The following is a 19,329-nucleotide window of genomic DNA, read 5'->3' as shown; positions in this document are numbered from 1 at the left end:
ATAAAAATTAAGAATGTACAAAAAAATAGATACTAAAAACTAGATTTAAAAAATTAAAATAGATCATCTATTTGACAACTTTATAATGCTGCGGATAATGTTTGAACTCAATAACCGTTAACCTCAATAACTCTCTCTCCCTCTCTTCTCTCGAGCCCCCCCCCCCCCCCCCCCCCCCCCCCCCCCGAAGCAGCGCAACGTGCAGTGAGCGCGCGCCGAGTTGGTGCGATAATGCAGCAGACTCACGCGCCGAGGAGGAGGCTTCACGTGAGGAGGTAGCTGTATTTTGTTTTCATGAAATATAAAATGTTATCGTTTATTAAAGACAGATAATTTCAAACATGGCGGCTTAATGTGGCGCTGCTGCGCGTGCACAGATGTGTCAGACTGCGGTAAAACCGGCTGCTGCTGCACGAGCTCCTCTTTCATTCAAACTTTCATTCATCCGGATCAGCTGGAGACCACGTCACTGACCCGGGTCAACATCCCGAGAGCTCGTTAGAACCACAAACTCCATCCACCAAGTGTCCACCTAGAGGAGGAAGGAGAGAGAGAGGAGGAGAGAGGGCGAGAGAGAGAGAGGAGAGAGAGAGAGAGGAGAGAGAGAGAGGAGAGAGCGAGAGAGAGAGGAGAGAGAGAGGAGAGAGAGGAGAGAGAGAGAGAGAGAGGAGAGAGAGAGAGAGGGAGAGGAGGAGGGGAGAGAGAGAGAGAGAGAGAGGAAGACAAAAAGGAGGAGGCGTAAGCAGCTTCTGTTTGGGCCGGCTCAGACATTTGGTGGTTCAGACTGGATTGTGGATCCATGTAGACGGGATTTCTCTGATGGGGAAGGACCAGGACCAGGAGCAGAGAGGACCCAGGTCAAACTTGGTGAGCGGGGCTACTCTGGAACGAGACCGGGAGAGGAGGTACGCCGAGCTGTTCAGAGAGCTGGACCTGAACCAGGACGGCAGAGTGGACATCAACGAGCTTCGGACTGGACTGTCTGCACGGGGACTGCACCGGGGGGAGGCAGAGGAGGTGAGAGATTAGAGTGGGTCCTTAAAACCTCACTCCCTCCAGGTGGGGGGGGGGGGGGGGGGGTGAAGGATTTCCTCAGGTCTTGTTCCTAAGTGAGGGTAAGATGGACTGTGAGATGGAGCTGAAAGCCTTCCTGTGGTCATGAGCTTTGGGTCGGATTAGGGCCAAAAATCAAATCTTGATATTTGTTTAATTGAAATGCAAATACATGTGATAATTTATAAATATTATCCAGCCCTAAAGAAACAGGTGAATAATGTCCATATCAGCCTGCATACACCTGTAGACCTCCACCACCTGTTTGGGTTATCCTCTCTTTCTCCCTGCTAAGTAGCTGACGGGCTGACTCTGCTGCCCCCTACAGATCGTCCTGGAGAGCGACCAGAACCATGACGGTCTGCTGGACTTCCAGGAGTTCTCTCAGTACCTGCTGGCTCACGAGAAGAGACTGTGGCTCATGTTTCACAGCCTGGACCGTAACCATGACGGTGAGGGCAGGGCTAAAGTCTTCCTTTTTAACAGTGATTCATTTTCAATATGTTTAAGATGTTTTTATGTATGTATGATATCCTGATATAGTCTCTGCTCTGTACTGTAGGTCGGATCGATGTGGGAGAGATTAAACACTTGCTGCACAAACTGGGAATAAAAGTGACAACAGAGCAGGCGTCCAGAATACTACAGAGGTAAAGAGAGAGAGAAGACTCACATGTTTCATGGCTCTCTGTAACAGCAAAGCAGCAACCTTGTTGAAAATTGAAGCCGATGCAGAAGACCCAAAAACTGCAGTTCCTCCAGTGTCCACTAGAGTCTGTCTCCTGCAGTGAGTCAGTCCCCATAGAGCTCTATGTTATAATGTCTAACTTTACAGCTGCAATTCCTATAGTGTCCACTAGAGTCTGTCCGTCCTAACCCAAATTAAGAGATGACATCACTCTGGCCACGCCCCAAGCATATAGTCTGTGAGCCAAAGGGAGTTGTTAGAAGATAAAGAATCAGAATCATAAATGTTTGTATTGCCATGTACATATGTACAAGGAATTTGACTTGATGTTTAAGGAGATAAAGAAAAATTAGCAAGAACTTCAATACATTTTTTTTTTAAAGTATGGATAGTTCACACAGAGATGCGATACAAACACAGCTCTTCTGTTCTCTCATCGTCTCTTTCAGTATGGACCGAGACGGCACCATGACCATTGACTGGATCGAATGGCGAGATCACTTCCTGTTTAACCCTTTCCACAACATGGAGGAGATTGTTCACTACTGGAAACACTCTCACGTAAGTCACATGATACTCCTGAGGTCAGGTCACAGTGATGACATCATGAAAACATCTTCCACTGTTATTACAGATGTTTGATATCGGGGAACACCTGACTGTACCTGATGAGTTCTCAGAGAAGGAGCGACGTTCCGGTCTGGTGTGGAGACAGCTTGTTGCCGGGGCGATGGCGGGCGCGGTTTCCCGAACAGGAACTGCTCCTCTGGACCGCATCAAAGTCTTCTTGCAGGTCAGTCAGTATACATCAGCAGATGTACAAATGGTACCAACATTTAATATCATGTAAACATGCCAGTTGTATGTTTAGGCCACGCCCCCTAATTCCTAGTTATATTTATTTCTGCTGTAAAAAGATGGACATTTTAACATGGGGCTCTATGGGGACTGACTCACTGCAGGAGACAGACTCTAGTGGACACTGGAGGAATTGCAGCTGTAAAGTTGGACATTTTAACATGGGGCTCTATGGGGACTGACTCATTGCAGGAGACAGACTCTAGTGGACACTGGAGGAACTGCAGGTTTTGGTTTTGGTTAGGTGAAGTTTTTATTTTATTGGAGATCAGGTCTAAATGTTGCTTATTAAAGTGTTGTAAATATCAGAGTTTTAATATGTTTTACATTTTTTTAATATGACTCACTTAAACATTGTTTAAGCACTTTCCATTCCATGTAAATCAAATGGCGAATGGCAAATAATGACCCTTCAGGCCTGTCGTACAAGTCCTTTGAAATTCAAATCTGTCAACAGTAACAATATAAAGTGACACTCAGTGTGTGTGTGTGTGTGTGTCTGTATGTAGGTGCACGGCATGTCGTCTCGGGGGGTTAACCTATGGTCAGGTCTGAGGGGGATGGTAAGGGAAGGGGGCGTGGCCTCACTGTGGAGAGGAAACGGCATCAATGTCCTCAAGATTGCTCCGGAGTCCGCCATTAAGTTTATGGCCTATGAACAGGTGGGTTAATTAATCAATCAATCAACCAATCAATTATCCTCTACAGTTTTCTTTATGTCGTAATCCCTCTCTCCGCCCCCTCTCTGCTCCTCCTCCTCTCTGCCCCTACTCCTCTCTGCTCCTCCTCCTCTCTCCTCTCTGCCCCTCCTCTCCTCCTCTCCTCCTCTCTCCTCTCTGCCCCTCCTCCTCTCTGCTCCTCCTCCTCTCTCCTCTCTGCCCCTCCTCTCCTCCTCCACCCTCCTCTCCTCTCTGTCCCTCCCCCTCTCTGCTCCTCTCTCCTCCTCTCTCCTCTCTGCCCCTCCTCCTCTCTGCTCCTCCTCCTCTCTGCCCCTCCTCCTCTCTGCTCCTCCTCCTCTCTGCCCCTCCTCCTCTCTGCTCCTCCTCCTCCTCTCCTCCTCTCCTCCTCTCTGCTCCTCCTCCTCTCCTCCTCCTCTCCTCCTGTAGATAAAGTATAGGATTCGGGGCAGTAAAGAAGGAGGGAGTTTGAGGGTTCAGGAAAGGTTCCTTGCTGGTTCTCTGGCAGGAGCGACTGCTCAGACCATCATCTACCCCATGGAGGTCAGTGTCTGTTTAAAGGTAAACATGGAGGTCAAAGGTCAGGGTCATCATATCTTCTTCTTCAGGTGCTGAAGACTCGGCTGACTCTGAGGACGACCGGTCAATACTCGGGAATGTGTGACTGTGCTCGTCAGATCCTGAGGACGGAGGGAGTGCGAGTGTTTTACAGAGGATACCTGCCCAACACTCTGGGCATCATCCCATACGCCGGCATTGACCTGGCTGTGTACGAGGTCAGTTTCCCACCTGTTTGAAACTCTCTCACCTGTTCAAAACTCTCTCACCTGTTCTCTCACCTGTTTGAAACTCTCTCACCTGTTTAAAACTCTCTCACCTGTTTGAAACTCTCTCACCTGTTTAAAACTCTCTCACCTGTTAGAAACTCTCTCACCTGTTTAAAACTCTCTCACCTGTTTAAAACTCTCTCACCTGTTTAAAACTCTCTCACCTGTTAGAAACTCTCTCACCTGTTTAAAACTCTCTCACCTGTTTGAAACTCTCTCACCTGTTTCACCTGTTCAAAACTCTCTCACCTGTTTGAAACTCTCTCACCTGTTCAAAACTCTCTCACCTGTTAAACTCTCTCACCTGTTCTCTCACCTGTTTGAAACTCTCTCACCTGTTTAAAACTCTCTCACCTGTTTGAAACTCTCTCACCTTTGTGAAACTCTCTCACCTGTTTGAAACTCTCTCACCTGTTTAAAACTCTCTCACCTGTTAGAAACTCTCTCACCTGTTTGAAACTCTCTCACCTGTTTAAAACTCTCTCACCTGTTTGAAACTCTCTCACCTGTTTCACCTGTTCAAAACTCTCTCACCTGTTTGAAACTCTCTCACCTTTTTAAAACTCTCTCACCTGTTTGGAACTCTCTCACCTGTTTCACCTGTTTAAAACTCTCTCACCTGTTTGGAACTCTCTCATCTGTTTGAAACTCTCTCACCTGTTTAAAACTCTCACCTTTTTGAAACTCTCTCACCTGTTTGAAACTCTCTCACCTGTTTCACCTGTTTAAAACTCTCTCACCTGTTTGAAACTCTCTCACCTTTTTGAAACTCTCTCACCTGTTTGAAACTCTCTCACCTGTTCAAAACTCTCTCACCTGTTTGAAACTCTCTCACCTTTGTGAAACTCTCTCACCTGTTTGAAACTCTCTCACCTGTTCAAAACTCTCTCACCTGTTTGAAACTCTCTCACCTTTGTGAAACTCTCTCACCTGTTTGAAACTCTCTCACCTTTGTGAAACTCTCTCACCTGTTTGAAACTCTCTCACCTGTTTAAAACTCTCTCACCTGTTCGAAACTCTCTCACCTGTTAAACTCTCTCACCTGTTCTCTCACCTGTTTGAAACTCTCTCACCTTTGTGAAACTCTCTCACCTGTTAAACTCTCTCACCTGTTTGAAACTCTCTCACCTGTTTAAAACTCTCTCACCTGTTTGAAACTCTCTCACCTGTTTAAAACTCTCTCACCTGTTTGAAACTCTCTCTCTCTCCTCTTGGTGTCAGACTCTGAAGAACGCCTGGCTGCAGAGGTTCTGCATGGACTCTGCTGATCCTGGTGTTTTGGTTCTGCTTGGTTGTGGGACAGTCTCCAGCACGTGTGGTCAGCTGGCGTCGTATCCGCTCGCTCTCATCAGGACGCGCATGCAGGCACAAGGTGAGACTAATAAACTCTCAGCCTACTGAACATGAACAATTAACCATGAACTGATGAATAAATATCTCTCCTGATGATCAGCAAATTCTGACGGGGAACCCAAGCTGAGCATGCTGGGACAATTCAGACACATCGTGTCTCAGGACGGCGTTCTTGGACTCTACCGAGGAATCACGCCCAACTTCCTCAAAGTCATCCCCGCCGTCAGCATCTCCTACGTCGTCTACGAACACATGAAGAAGTTGCTGGGGGTGGGACACTGAGGAAAGGAGGAGAGGAGAGGAGAGGGGAGAAGAGGGGAGGAGAGGAAAGGACACGAGAGGAGAGGAGAGGAGAGGAGAGGAAAGGACACGAGAGGAGAGGAGAGGAAAGGACACAAGAGTAGAACCTGTGGATGAGTAAACGTAACAGGTAACACCTGAAACAGGTAATAACAGGTAACACCTGAAACACCTGGTAACTTTAGAAAAAACATGTTTCATGTATTTATTTGATGATTTAATTTGTACAGAAGCCCAAAGCAGACACATTTTATTTAGCTCTTCCTGCGGTCAGGGTTAAGGGTCAGGGTTAAGGGTCAGAGTTAAGGGTCAGGATTAAGGGTCAGGGTCAGGGGTCAGGGTTAAGGGTCAGGGTTTTTTTCAAGTGTGTTGGCTGCATATATAAAAATAGAGAGTTTGAATTTAAACTCTGAATGTCATTATTTTCATAAGACTAAAAGAGATCATATATATTATTAATATATTATTAATATGACCAAACAATCCCTGACGTGTTGCTGCCGGTTTCTGTGCAGGTTTAAAGTTTTTATATTGCTAAAGCATGAGTGCATGTTTACCTCTATGGAAAGCCAAAAGGGACATTATTTTACATCACTTCCTTGTAATCTGGAGTCTTTGAATATATGTTCTTTTTACTAAATCCATTAAAATCCATTTGAACTTATGTTGGTTTATATTTTAACCCTTTAAGCTGTCAGAGTTGAGTTCACGTCTTTGTTCAGATTTGAACTTTGACATCAGAAATCATAATTTATTTATTTATTGTGATGGATGTAGAGACACAAAGGTCTGTGATTAATGTCCCTCTTGGCTTACCGTACACCAGCCTGCGGACAAAACAAACTATTTTATAAAACTGTGTGTGTGTGTGTGTCTATGTGTGTGTGTGTTTCTGCGTGTGTGTGTGTGTGTGTGTGTGTTTCTGCGTGTGTGTTTCTGTGTGTTTCTGTGTGTGTGTTTTGTGTGTGTCTGTGTGTGTGTGTGTGTGTGTGTGTGTGTGTGTGTGTGTGTGTGTGTGTGTGTGTGTGTGTGTGTGTGTGTCTCTCTCTCTGTGTGTGTGTGTGTGTGTCTCTCTCTCTCTCTCTGTGTGTGTGTGTGGGTGTCTCTCTCTCTCTCTCTCTGTGTGTGTGTGGGTGTCTCTGTGTGTGTGTGTGTGTGTGTCTCTCTCTCTGTGTGTGTGTGGGTGTGGGTGTCTCTCTCTCTCTCTCTCTCTGTGTGTGTGTGGGTGTCTCTCTGTGTGTGTGTGTGTGTGTGTGTCTCTCTCTCTGTGTGTGTGTGTGTGTGTGTGTGTGTGTGTGTGTCTCTGTGTGTCTCTGACAGGATGATTGATGGTGGTTTTAAGGACTCTGTTTGATTTTTTGGTTCTTTTTAAAATCTTTTTGTAAAAAATGACTCGTCCAGAAATAATGAAATGAGTGATGAACTTGAAACGGCGTGCAGAGTGATGTTGTGCTGTATTCAGGCGCAAAGTGTTTTCAAGTTGACTGATGCTGCATTAAAGTGCTTTACATGTTAAAAAATATGTTTGCCGTTGTTTTGTTTAGAGATCAGACATCCAGCAGGTGGCGCTGTCACCAGAGAAAAGTCTCCAATCGTTTCTTCTTCTTCACTTTTTAATAAAGTTTAGTTTGAACTTTCACAGATAAACGCCTCTAACGGTGTTCTAACAAAGAAGGAAGACGACCCACTGGCAGGAAACAAAAACAATCAGGGCTCTATTTACTGACAGAGGAGTGGGCGGGGCCTCCTGCACGGCCAGATGGCTGAGAGAGAAGCAGGGGGCTGCTGGAGGACGAAGTACACCTTTAACAGAAACACAGATGAAAGAAGTGAGGTCGATCAAAAGAGAGGGAGTAGTCGTCAGATCTGCCAATAGTAAATATATTAATATAAAAGATATTCTGATCTCTTTTTGTTTCCTGCTCTGACTTTCTCTGGAGAGTTTTCTTTTATTACAAACGGAGTCAAACAGGAAATAGAAAAGTAAATGAATAAACTTCACCAAAACCACGAAAAGGAACCGTCTCACACACCTGTACGAGTTTAACATTGACATGAAGACAGTATATGTGTGTTTGCTGTCTGTGTATACAGTAAATACACATATACATATATTTATATATATAAATAAATATAAATATATAAATAAATATATAAATAAATATATACATATATAAGTAAATATTTAAATAAATATATACATATATAAGTAAATATATAAATAAATATATACATATATAAATAAATATGTTACTGTATGTGTTTTTAAAGAAGAGACATCTTGTTTGTGAGTTTCAGTTTTGACAAAGTTTGAACTTTTTGTCAGTTTGTGTGTTTATGTAAAAATGAAATCTTCATGTTTGTTTTGTGTTTCGGAGTTACAGAAGAAGCTGCACACAGACAGTGACCTCTAGTGGTTAACATGATCAACTACATGTAAATGATTATACTCCTCTTTAGTTTCATTATAAATTATATTCTTTATTAATTTATTCAAACCTCTTTTATGTTTAATATAAGTGTTCATTTTGAACCTTAATCTTAAAATAACCGGAAGTAAAAACGTTTAACAGCAGACGGAACGTTTCTCCTGCTATGTTGTTTCAGTCCGGACAGGTTTGGGAGGTGCACAGTTTAAGAGATGGGGGTGTGTGAGGAGCGTGGAGGAGGTGAGCTGCTCAGCGTGTTCTCTCTCTCTGTAATATCACACATTTATAAATAATATCATATTTAATATATAAGATATATTATAAACACAGTGACGTCATTTAAAGGTCAACGTGATTGCCATTTTAAGACCTGCGCGTGACGCTGCTGCGGAGCCTGGTGTGTGTTTATTTATAGAGAGGAAGAGGTTAACAGGTGGTCGACAGGTTCATGTTTCTAATGTTTAGAATAAATATGAGCAACATATCAAATATATAAATCTGCAGGTGACGCTGCTGAGTCTCTAAGGTTGAAGTTTGAAGTTTGGTGCTTTTACTTTGAAAGGATTGATCAATGATTAAAGGTAATCTCACCTGACAGCTTCTGTCATCGATCGATATAAAAAAAAAGAGAGAGAGTGAACACGTTTATAAATCTGTAAGAAACTTCCTGTCACATGTCAGTTTCCCCCGGGTCATGGCAAGGAGAAGGAAAAGGTCATTTAACGTTACTGTTCTGTCGTGGTCACCGGGTACCCGGGGGAACGCTCTGAGGAGAAACTGTATCGATTAATGATTGTCAGCAGAGAAACTTTAACGACCTTTGTTCATGATTTTTACATTAAAAGGTCCTGCACCTTTAAGGACTCACCTGTGAACACTCTGCACCTTTAAGGTCTCACCTGTGAACACTCTGCACCTTTAAGATTCAAGATTTTTATTTGCCACATGCTCATACAGATGTGCAGGGAAATGTAAAGACTGTTCCGCAAGGCCATGCAATAAACACTCAAATTACTAATACGCATATATACAGTAAAATAGAATATAATGTAAAATTTAAAAAAGAAATATTTGAATATACAAAATATAGAATATAGAATAATGTAAACAGTGTAAAGTGTCAGTGTGTAAAATGTCCAGGGTGTCAAAGTGCAATGTGCAGATTGGAATGTGTGGTGTGTGTGCATCATGTAGTCACAGTTCTGTTCATGTTTTTAACTGAGGAGAGTGGAGTTAACAGTCCGGACAGCCTGAGGAAAGAAGCTCTTCCTGAGTCTTTCTGTGTTCGCCTTGATGTGTCGAAGGCGCCTGCCAGAGGGTAGCCACGTAAACAGTCCGTTACCTGGGCGGTGGGGATCACTCATGATCCTGTTTGCCCTGGCTGTGCTCCTCCTTGTGAAGATGTCCTGGAGGGTGGGGAGTGTTGTACCCATGGTACGCTCTGCTGACTTCAGCACCCTCTGCAGGGCTCTTCGGTCACGTACAGTGCTGTTCCCGTACCACTGGGTGATGTTTCCAGTCAGCACACTCTCCACCGCTCCGGAATAAAAAGTCTTCAGGACCTTCACAGAGACTTTGAATTTCCTCAGCTGTCTGAGGTCATAGAGGCGCTGCCTCGCCCTCTTCACCTGACTGTCTATGTGGGTTGTCCATGTTAAATCCTCAGAGATGTGCACCCCCAGGTACTTGAAGCTGCACACCCTGTCCACCAGCGTCCCATCAATTCTCAGTGGGGTGTAATCCCTCTGCAGTCCTCTCCTGAAGTCCACAATCAGCTCCTTGGTTTTGCTGACGTTCAGGAGCAGGTTGTTGTCCTGGCACCACTGTGACATGTTTCCAACCTCCCCTGTATACGTCTGCTCATCGTTGTTGCTGATGTGAACAACCACCGTGTCATCTGCAAATTTCACAATGATGTTGGAGCTGCTTGTGGCCACACAGTCATGTGTGTACAGGGTGAAGAGCAGGGGGCTGAGGACACAGCCCTGTGGTGCTCCGGTGTTGAGGGTGCAGGGGCTGGAGGTGTGTCTGCCCACTCTGACCACCTGGGATCTGTTCGTCAGGAAGTCCAGGATCCAAGCACACAGGGAGGTGTAAAGTCCGAGGTTGATCAGCTTGGAATGGAGGTTGGCGGGGACTATGGTGTTGAACTAAAATCAATGAACAGCAGTCTCACATAGTCCCCCTTCCTTCTGTCCAGATGGGTGAGGGCGGTGTGCAGTACCTGGGAGACAGCATCATCTGTGGATCTGTTCAGTCTGTATGTGAACTGAAGTGGATCCAGAGACTCAGGGAGCAAGGAGCAGGTTTGCATCTTGATGAGTCTCTCAAAGCACTTCATCACTTCTGAGGTGAGTGCTACTGGGCGATAGTCATTAAGGCAAGCTGGAGAGGCATTCTTCGGTACAGGGACAATAATGGCTTTTTTCAGGCATGTGGGGACCACAGACTGACTCAGGGAGAGGTTGAAGATGGTGGTAAACACTGGAGCTAACAGGTCGGCACAGTACTTCAGCACTCTGCCAGAAATACCATCTGGCCCGGCAGCCTTCCTGGTGTTTACCTTTCTCAGTGTCCTCCTCACGTCGTGCTCTGACACAGTGGGCGGGTGTGAGTGTGCCGCTCCAGCCTTGGAGATCCTGCTGGCTGCATCAATTGGCATGCTAATGTTAGCGGTGCTAGCGCTAGCCTCGAATCGTGCATAAAAGTCATTAAGTTCGTCAGCCAGAGCGGCGTCTACACTCACCGAGACATGGGCTCTTTTCCTGTAGTCAGTAATTGTCTGCGGTCCTTGCCACAAGCTCCGTGAATCACGCTGCTGGAACTGTGATTCCACTTTGTCCCTGTACCTCCGCTTGGCGTCTTCCACTGCTCGTCTCAGTCTGTAAGACGCCGCTTTGTATTCCTCCGTCCTGCCGGTGAGAAGTGACGAGTTGTATGAAGCGGTCCGTTCATTCACAGCGGTGCGGATAGATTTATCCACCCATGGCTTCTGGTTTGGGAAAAACCGGACAGACACCATAGGGACGGCGTCGTCTACCAGCGTTGCTATGAAGTCCGTCACAACTTCCGTAAACTCGTCTACGTCACTCGAGCTGGATTGGAACATGCCCCAGTCGACGTCATCGCGGAATGGTCTGATTTACCCAGTGGGGGCAGGGAAGTCGCCTTGTAGCCCTCTTTGAATGGCGTATAGCAATGATCCAGTGTATTGTTGCCCCTGGTGAAGCAAGTGACGTGTTGGAAAAGGTTCGGCATAACTTTCCTAAGGTTCGCCTTGTTAAAATCCCCAGCCACGATGAGGGCAGCGTTTGGATGTTTGTTTTGGTGCCGGCACAGCACGTCATGCAGGTCCGATAAAGCTGTGTCCGTGTCCGCTTGTGGGAGAGAGTTTTAATGTTCTGTGGGTTACACCAGCTGTTGTTGGTCATAAAACAAACCCCTCCACCCTTTGACTTGCCAGATTCCTCCGTCCTGTCCTTGTGAAACACAGAGAACGAGTCCGATGGCATGATGGCTTGATCCGGCACCACAGGAGTGAGCCATGTTTCCGTCAGGCAGATGATGTTACAGTCCCTCATGTCCCGTTGGTATTTTACCCGACCCCTCAGATCATCCATCTTGTTATCCAGGGACTGGATGTTGGCAAGAAGGATGCTTGGCAGGGGTGGGCGGTGGGCCTGAGTTCTTAGCCTGTTTCGGACACCACCTCGTCTTCCGCTGTGCTTTTTCCTCCTCCAGCTATTGTTCCCGTCCTGTGTTGTGTTACGCAGGAGTTCGACCGGCAACCACTGATCATCGTTGTAACAGCTGGAAACTGTGTTTGTGACCAGTCTCTTTATGTCCAAAAGCGTATTTCGGTCATAAGTTATCTTTGCTGAAAGAGCTGATGTAAAAAAGTGAAAGAAAAAAACACACAGCCTCAGCGGAGCAACCCGGACGGCGTCTGGACACGGCCGCGCCATCTTGATTAAGGACTCACCTGTGAACACTCTGCACCTTTAAGGACTCACCTGTGAACTCTCTGCACCTTTAAGGACTGACCTGTGAACACTCTGCACCTTTAAGGTCTCACCTGTGAACAGGGTAGGGTCCGTTTCCACAGCAGACGGAGCGCACATCTCAGACCATCAAGTCCTCGCCGCTGGTCATTTCAAGGAAATCGCTCCTAAATTTCTAACGACCTGCGTCACGTTCACACTGGGGGGGGGGGGGGGTTTCGGGGGCCATGGTCCACTCTGAGACAGGACCCCCATCCTGAGTCTCCCTCTGCCCGGCCCTCAGTCCTAAACTAACCACACCCTCCTCATTCATGGTAACCATAACAACGCGTCCCAGCAGGACGCTAGCGTTGTGTCGTGCTCCTTGTAAATGACCGTGTTCTCCTCATCTGTTTAGAGTCAGCTGACTGATGACATCACACTGTGACATCATCAGCGATGGATCAAATCACCTTCCATCATGACACCGTGCTGTCAGACGTTCACCTGCTGCTGCCCAACACACGCCACCTGATGACCCGCCTCAACACCGTCGGACAGCCAGGTGTGTGCGTTCGTGTGTGCGTGCGATTTATATGAGCCTGAATTAGAACATTTTTTCTGTGTGTGTGTGTGTGTGTGTGTGTGTGTGTGTGTGTGTGTGTGATTTATATGAGCCTGAATGTGTCATTAATCCAAAGTATGACTTTGATAAAGATATTACAACATGTTTTCTGTGTGTGTGTGTGTGTTTCAGTGTTTGTGTCTAAATTTAAGATCCTGTCAGACGGAGAGAGGAGAGACGAGGAGAGAAGAGATGGAGGAGACAGAGGAGGAGACAGAGGAGGAGGAGGAGACGGAGGAGGAGACGGAGGAGTAGGAGGAGACAGAGAAGGAGACAGAGGAGGAGACAGAGGAGGAGACAGAGAAGGAGACAGAGAAGGAGACAGAGGAGGAGACAGAGGAGGAGGAGCAGTGGAGACTCTTCTGGATGAAGATGGAGATCTGGACGTCACTCATCGGTATGAAAAAAAACTGATCAGCTGATTTAGATTGAAACCAGCTCCACTGTGACCTCACACTGTTCACCCTCCTCTCCTCATGGGGGCGCTGCAGCCGCACACAGACACACACACACACAGAGTAATCAGATAGTTTGTCTTTGTGTTTATTCTATGTTTATTTATATTTATTTGATTTGACAGACGGAGGAGAGAGAGTTCAAAGACGATCAGAAAGCTCGTTTGTGCCGTCATCCTCAAACACTCTGACTCTGTGATCCCTGAAGAAGACGACGAGGACGAGTGTTTGAACGACTTCATAAAGATCGGTCTGAGCTCATCTTCTCTTATTGATCACTTCATGTTTGTTTGACTGTTAAAAACACGTTTCCTGTTTCTCCTCAGAGCACACGATGGCCACTCGTCTGGAGGACGTTGGAAAACAGGTCAGAGATAATAAATCATCATTATTACTGTGTTCCATCAAAACCATCAAAATCATCAACACATTCAAACTGTACCACTATCCCAACACTTTCAAGACGTTGGTTGCTCTACGCTAACCCGTAAAAACCCTCCAAAGGGAGGCGACCAGGAGGATCCCGATGATCCACCTCACCTGGAGCAGCGGCTCTACTCTGAGCTCCTCCACCTGAATGTCTAAGCTCCTCCCCTGAATGTCTAAGCTCCTCCCCCTGCATGTCTAAGGGCGGGGTCACACTGGCCATCTGTACCGTGCCATACTCGAGCACGATTGGCCCCCCGCTGGCCGGCACATCTGAGAACTCAGAGAACATGACGGTTACTTTGAGTCAGATACAGACAGGCTGACCCTGAGCACATCACGGAGCACTCACACTGGTCAAACTAACTGGACTTTCTCTGACTCTCTCCTCAGGTGTGGGAGGAGCCTGGTCCAGGTAACAGTGTGTTAATGTATCTCTGACTCTCTCCTCAGGTGTGGGAGGAGCCTCGTCCAGGTGTGTGTTAATATGAACTGAGTTCCTGTGTTTCTCTCTCTCTCCTCAGGTGTGGAGGGGGGCGTTTCTCCTAGCTGACTTTATCCTCTCTGACCCGCTCCTCTTCACAGGAAGTACCGTCCTGGACCTGGGGGCGGGAACAGGATTAACAAGCATCGTCATGGCCACCACCGCCAAAACCGTCTACTGTACAGGTACGTATATAAATCTATTCAAACAAGTTCCAAACAAGGTTTGAACTTTTCTTAAAACTCTTATTTGCTGATATTTGATTTTCTCATCATGTGATACCCTGCTCACCCGGTCACGCCCCGTAGCTCAGGGTGCAGTCTTTGGGATCTGGGTCATTTTGAAAGAGTTCATAGAAAGTTAAAGTGTAGGGCCATTACCTGACTCGGTGCCCTCCGACAGTCAAGTGGGGCTCAGATTAGTACAGGGTCTGGCCCCCGAGAGGGACTGGCTTCTGGCTTTAGGTGTACCAGAGCCTGTGGTGAGGACAGGCAGCCTGGGCACTATCTGCCGGGGTCGCTTGCACCCATGATGCCCTGCGGTTTTCAGTCCCAGTTGGAGAGCAGAAGCAACAACCAAGGTGGTTCTGCATTCATGAATACGTTCTGGATGAAGACAGCCCGAGGCTTATGATGTGCAGAACTGGACCTTCAGTCCTGTCCTGAGATTTAGTCCTCAGTGCACTGCAGCATCCTTTTTTGAGCCACTTGGACATGTAGTCTCAGAATGGCTGTCCTTGAAAGTTGCATTCTACTAGCCGTCACTTCTGCCAAAGGGTTAGGTGCAGGGTCACCAGAGGGGTCAAACTTAGTCCTTTGGCCCGATCTAACAGTCCTGCCTAAGGTCTTGTCTGAGTTCCCCCTCTCCCAGGTGGTAGAGCTACGTTTCCTTGTGGTCCAGCAGCACCAGTTTGTCTTGTACCCAGCTTGGGCCTTGACCGAGTAAACCTGGTCTTCAGAGTGTCTGATTAGCTCTGGACCCTCGATAAAGTCTCGTCTGCTCACAGGGTTGTTGATGCTATCCAGCGTGTTTCAAAGTGTGTGCTCTTTGGTGTGCCTGGCCCATCAGGGGGGACATTCAGGGATCTCATGGATGTTGTGGTAAGGAGCTTCACTTGCTGCCTATGTGCATCTGCCACATGGTCATCCAAGTCCACGCTTTCTGAGCTCTACAATCTTGAGCGGCCTCCCCCTCTTAGGGGAGTAGTGCTGGGTGTACTTTGGTAGACTAGGAGGCTCCCTTGGTCAGTCTGGTGAATGTGGGTTGCCTCAAGTGGCCTTTCTGTTCAGGGGCGTGCTGGGTCCTTTGGTCTAGTTCTTGGATAGGTCTTGCCCCTTGCAGATCGACTTATCCAGCCACTTGGTTCTTATGGCCTTTCCCTGGTTGGCATGGCAACTGTGCACATTGGTGTTTTGGATTGTGGACTGCACAATGTCCTCGCGGGGTGTCTTAAAGACTTACCCCATACATGTAACAGGGTGGAGAGAGGGTTACATTGTAACCTTGGTTCTCTGAGTGAGGAGACTATCTCTCCGCCCTCTAAGCCGCTCGCTGACAGGTTCCCATGAAGCTATCAGTGATTACACGCCAGCACAGGTGCTATATAGATGATGATACAATGCTACACTGCTACGATATTTGGTGCTAAATGAAGCACAGCAGAGACAGTTCACCTGTTCCAGGTAATGAAGTCAAAGTAGAAGCTGTGTGATATGAAAGGGTTTGATGTTTGATTGACAGATGTCGGAGACGACCTTCTGAGCATGTGTGAGAGAAACGTGACGATAAACAGACACCTGGTGGAGCCCACAGGTAAGGTTACTTAATATGATATAATAAAATAAATACAATAGAGAATAAAACAAAACATCACATTATTTCTCTATTTCTACTTTATTCTGAAGGTGGCGAGGTGAGAGTGAGACGACTTGATTGGCTCCAAACAGACCTCTGTACAGGTAACACACACACCTCCTCTATCTCTCTCCTCTCTAACCTCCTCTCTCTCTCCTCTCTAACCTCCTCTCTCTCCCTCTCTCTCTCTCTCTAACCTCCTCTCTCTAACATCCTCTCTCTCTCCCTCTCTCTCTCTCTCTAACCTCCTCTCTCTCCATGTTGCAGACTGTGAGGAGGAGTTTAGCTGGACTGAGGAGGAGGTGTCTCATCTGTACGATGACACGTGCTTCATTATGGCTGCAGACGGTGAGAGAGTGAGAGAGAGAGTGACAGGTTACCTGCTGAAGGTGAGAGAGTGACAACAACGATACAGTGTGGTCAAAAGTTTATGTGTGTGTGTGTGTGTGTGTGTGTTTTCAGTGTGCTATGATGATGATCTGACAGACGGACTCTTCAGGACTCTCTACAGACTCTGCAGCACCTTCAACCACACCTGCACCATCTTCATCTCCATGGAGAAAAGGTAACAACTGATTTTACCTGTGTTCATGTCTCACCTGTGTTCAGGTTCAGGTCTCACCTGTGTTCAGGTTCATGTCTCACCTGTGTTCATGTTCAGGTCTCACCTGTGTTCAGGTTCAGGTCTCACCTGTGTTCAGGTTCATGTCTCACCTGTGTTCATGTTCAGGTCTCACCTGTGTTCAGGTTCATGTCTCACCTGTGTTCAGGTCTCACCTGTGTTCAGGTTCATGTCTCACCTGTGTTCAGGTCTCACCTGTGTTCATGTCTCACCTGTGTTCAGGTTTAGGTCTCACCTGTGTTCATGTCTCACCTGTGTTCATGTCTCACGCATCTTTCAAACGATGTACCTGTGGTCGTGTGTTTAGGAACACACATACCTGGTGCATGGCAGGGGGTCTAGGTCAGACTCACTGATCATGTTTCCTCTCAGACACAACATGGACGTCTCTCAGGTGTGACCTGCTCTACATCACCTGTTTACCTGTTTATTGATGTTTCCTCTCAGACTGAACTTCACCCTCAGACACATGGACGTGTCATGTGAGGCGTACGATCACTTCAGACGGCGTCTCTCTGAACTGAACGACCTTCAGGACGGACACTGCAGCTTCACTGTCACTCAACTTCAGACAAACTTCAACCAGTTTCTGATCTACGAACGCATCCAGCAGCTGGTAACCAAAACACCATACACGTTACACACACACACACACACACACACACACACACACACTCTGTGATTCATGGTATATTAACCCTTTATTAATCAGTTACTGATTGATGTGTCCAGGAGCTGTGGAAGGTGACGTCCTCTCCTCTACATCATCAGACCGGCTCTGAACCGGATCGGCCCCAAGCAGCGACCTCCTCTGTTAAAATATGAAGCTGATGCTGAAGTGTATAAAATCCTGCAGTTCCTGGAGTGTCCACTAGAGGCTGGCTGCAGAAGCACAGGAAGTCACATACACACCCATTCTAAAAAGTCTGTTTTTACAGCAGAGATTAACATGTTTACAGCCTGGTTAAAAAAAACAAATAGGTGTGATTAGCTCATGTCTCGATCGACACACACTGTACGGGGGGTGAATGTTTTGATGACTCATCAGTTTTGATTTGATGAAGGATAAGAGTTATTCACAATAAGGCGTCTAGCTGACTTGATTGACAGGTGGGCGCGGTGTAACGGTTTGTCAGGAGGTTTAAAACCCGCCTCAGCTCCAGCTCTCACCCTGTCGTTAGGTTGACTGAAAGTTAGACTGAGACAGCATTTCCAGCATGGAGACCGCCATGGATGGGACTCCAGCGCCCCCTGCAGGAACAGACGGGGGGGACTCAGGCTTCAGACTTTAATATTCACAGTCTATGACCAGCCCCCTTCCTGACCAGGAGCCACAGGTTGAACCTCATGTTGAATGAATCAGCTGTTTAGTGTTTGTGACGTGATTGATTTTATCAACGTTTATTTATTTATTTGTTTGTTTGTTTGTATATTTATTAGTTTGAACAGGAACATGTGGAAGAGGTTGAACTGCAGTTTGTTTTAGTGTTCAAAGTTTGAATAAAAGTTTAATCTTCATCATGTGTTAAAAATCTTTAAAGAACTATAATCTGAGGAGGAGGAGAGAGGGAGGAGGAGAGGGAGAGAGGGAGGAGGAGGAGGAGAGGGAGGAGGAGAGAGAGAGAGAAGAGGAGGAGGAATATATATAATCATGATATAAAGAATCATGCTAACCTTGTTATAGCTGATGGAATTAGCATTTAAATACAACAATCTCACATTAGCTTTGAACAGTTAGCATATTGACATGACCATACCCATTAGCGCTAATTAGCATAATGCTAACAACATCGCGACTAGCTCGCTGAAGTGACCTTAGCTCCATGATGGTGGTGATTCAGCACAGAATCAGATAAATAAGAAAATATTATTTCTCCTCTCACCAAGTTTATGGATCTCATGTAACAAAGTGCGAGCGATCACGGGAGTAAGAAGGTGTGGCCTGAGCGAAGGCTAGCTGATAGCCGATTGGTCGGCTCGCGGACTAATAGAGTTCACCGATTGGCTAACATGCAAACTCATCAAATCACTCAAAGACAACAGAAAGTTAACCCTTAGTGACTTGGATAGGATTGTATTTGTTATGTTTCAATCTTCTTTAGGCATAAAAATATTTCTAACCATCTTTCAATAACTATATCGTGAGTTACACCTCCACTACATATGTTCTTTTCAAAATAAAAGGAATGTTTTTCAAATTAAAGTGAGTAAAGTAAACCTTTATACCTAAAGAACCATGAAAGTGTTTTATCTTCTGTTCCAACTTTATAATAACGGATAATGTGAAACATCTGCTCTTTGTTTCCAGATGTTTTATAAACCATCTCTTAAAGGTTATAAATCATTAAGTCATTAACTTTATTAAAGATAGATTATGAGTGCCTCAATAAACTGTTAACATAAGATAAATGATAGAAAACATTATTAACTATAATTTCATTGTTTGTTACATAACTATTAACTAAATGTTCATTTACTATCTATTCGACACAAGGGGTCTTGCATTTATAATCGCCATTACCTCTGCCATGAATGTGCTCAGTACTTCATGAGTGAGACGTGTTGGCCCTGTCTGAAGCAACATTGCATCCAGTATGCGTCTGGAAACTCAGATGAGCCGCTCCCAGGAGCCACCCATGTGAGAAGCATGAGGTGGATTAAACACCCAGGAGCATCCTTTGCCATGGAGGTAAGTCTT

At 46.1% G+C, this 19,329-nt stretch overlaps 2 protein-coding genes across 4 annotated transcripts; both read left to right on the top strand.

Annotated features, from left to right (window-relative positions):
• Positions 1 to 656: 656 nt before the first annotated feature.
• Positions 657 to 6,095, top strand: LOC132954293 (mitochondrial adenyl nucleotide antiporter SLC25A23-like). 2 transcript variants are annotated; one of them, XR_009665736.1, is made up of 11 exons: positions 657 to 1,017; positions 1,382 to 1,505; positions 1,616 to 1,703; positions 2,191 to 2,302; positions 2,376 to 2,534; positions 3,109 to 3,261; positions 3,706 to 3,819; positions 3,885 to 4,052; positions 5,325 to 5,475; positions 5,557 to 6,044; positions 6,077 to 6,095. XR_009665736.1 is itself a non-coding variant. In XM_061026827.1 (10 exons), exons 1-10 carry the CDS (start codon positions 820 to 822, stop codon positions 5,736 to 5,738), a joined length of 1,449 nt encoding a protein of 482 aa, XP_060882810.1. In that variant the 5' UTR covers positions 657 to 819; the 3' UTR covers positions 5,739 to 6,064. The 2 variants fall into 2 exon arrangements, 1 of the variants encoding a protein (XP_060882810.1); XM_061026827.1 differs by lacking the exon at positions 6,077 to 6,095 and having other exon boundaries at positions 5,557 to 6,064.
• Positions 6,096 to 8,339: 2,244 nt separating this feature from the next.
• mettl22 (methyltransferase 22, Kin17 lysine) lies at positions 8,340 to 17,656 on the top strand. Of its 2 annotated transcripts, none has more exons than XM_061026293.1 (13): positions 8,340 to 8,425; positions 12,584 to 12,730; positions 12,923 to 13,187; positions 13,371 to 13,495; positions 13,572 to 13,612; positions 14,196 to 14,340; positions 15,896 to 15,967; positions 16,060 to 16,113; positions 16,277 to 16,357; positions 16,472 to 16,574; positions 17,079 to 17,247; positions 17,364 to 17,502; positions 17,640 to 17,656. In XM_061026293.1, exons 2-12 carry the CDS (start codon positions 12,625 to 12,627, stop codon positions 17,454 to 17,456), a joined length of 1,254 nt encoding a protein of 417 aa, XP_060882276.1. In that variant the 5' UTR covers positions 8,340 to 8,425; positions 12,584 to 12,624; the 3' UTR covers positions 17,457 to 17,502; positions 17,640 to 17,656. The 2 variants fall into 2 exon arrangements, with proteins under 2 accessions (XP_060882276.1, XP_060882277.1); XM_061026294.1 differs by lacking the exon at positions 8,340 to 8,425 and adding an exon at positions 12,147 to 12,271.
• The last annotated feature ends 1,673 nt before the right edge of the window (positions 17,657 to 19,329 follow it).

The sequence above is a fragment of the Labrus mixtus genome, chromosome 20 (assembly GCF_963584025.1).
Source record: "Labrus mixtus chromosome 20, fLabMix1.1, whole genome shotgun sequence".
Taxonomy (NCBI): Eukaryota; Metazoa; Chordata; class Actinopteri; order Labriformes; family Labridae; genus Labrus; species Labrus mixtus.
Note: the sequence above shows the minus strand (reverse complement) of the source record. Positions and strands in the feature narration are given on the sequence as shown.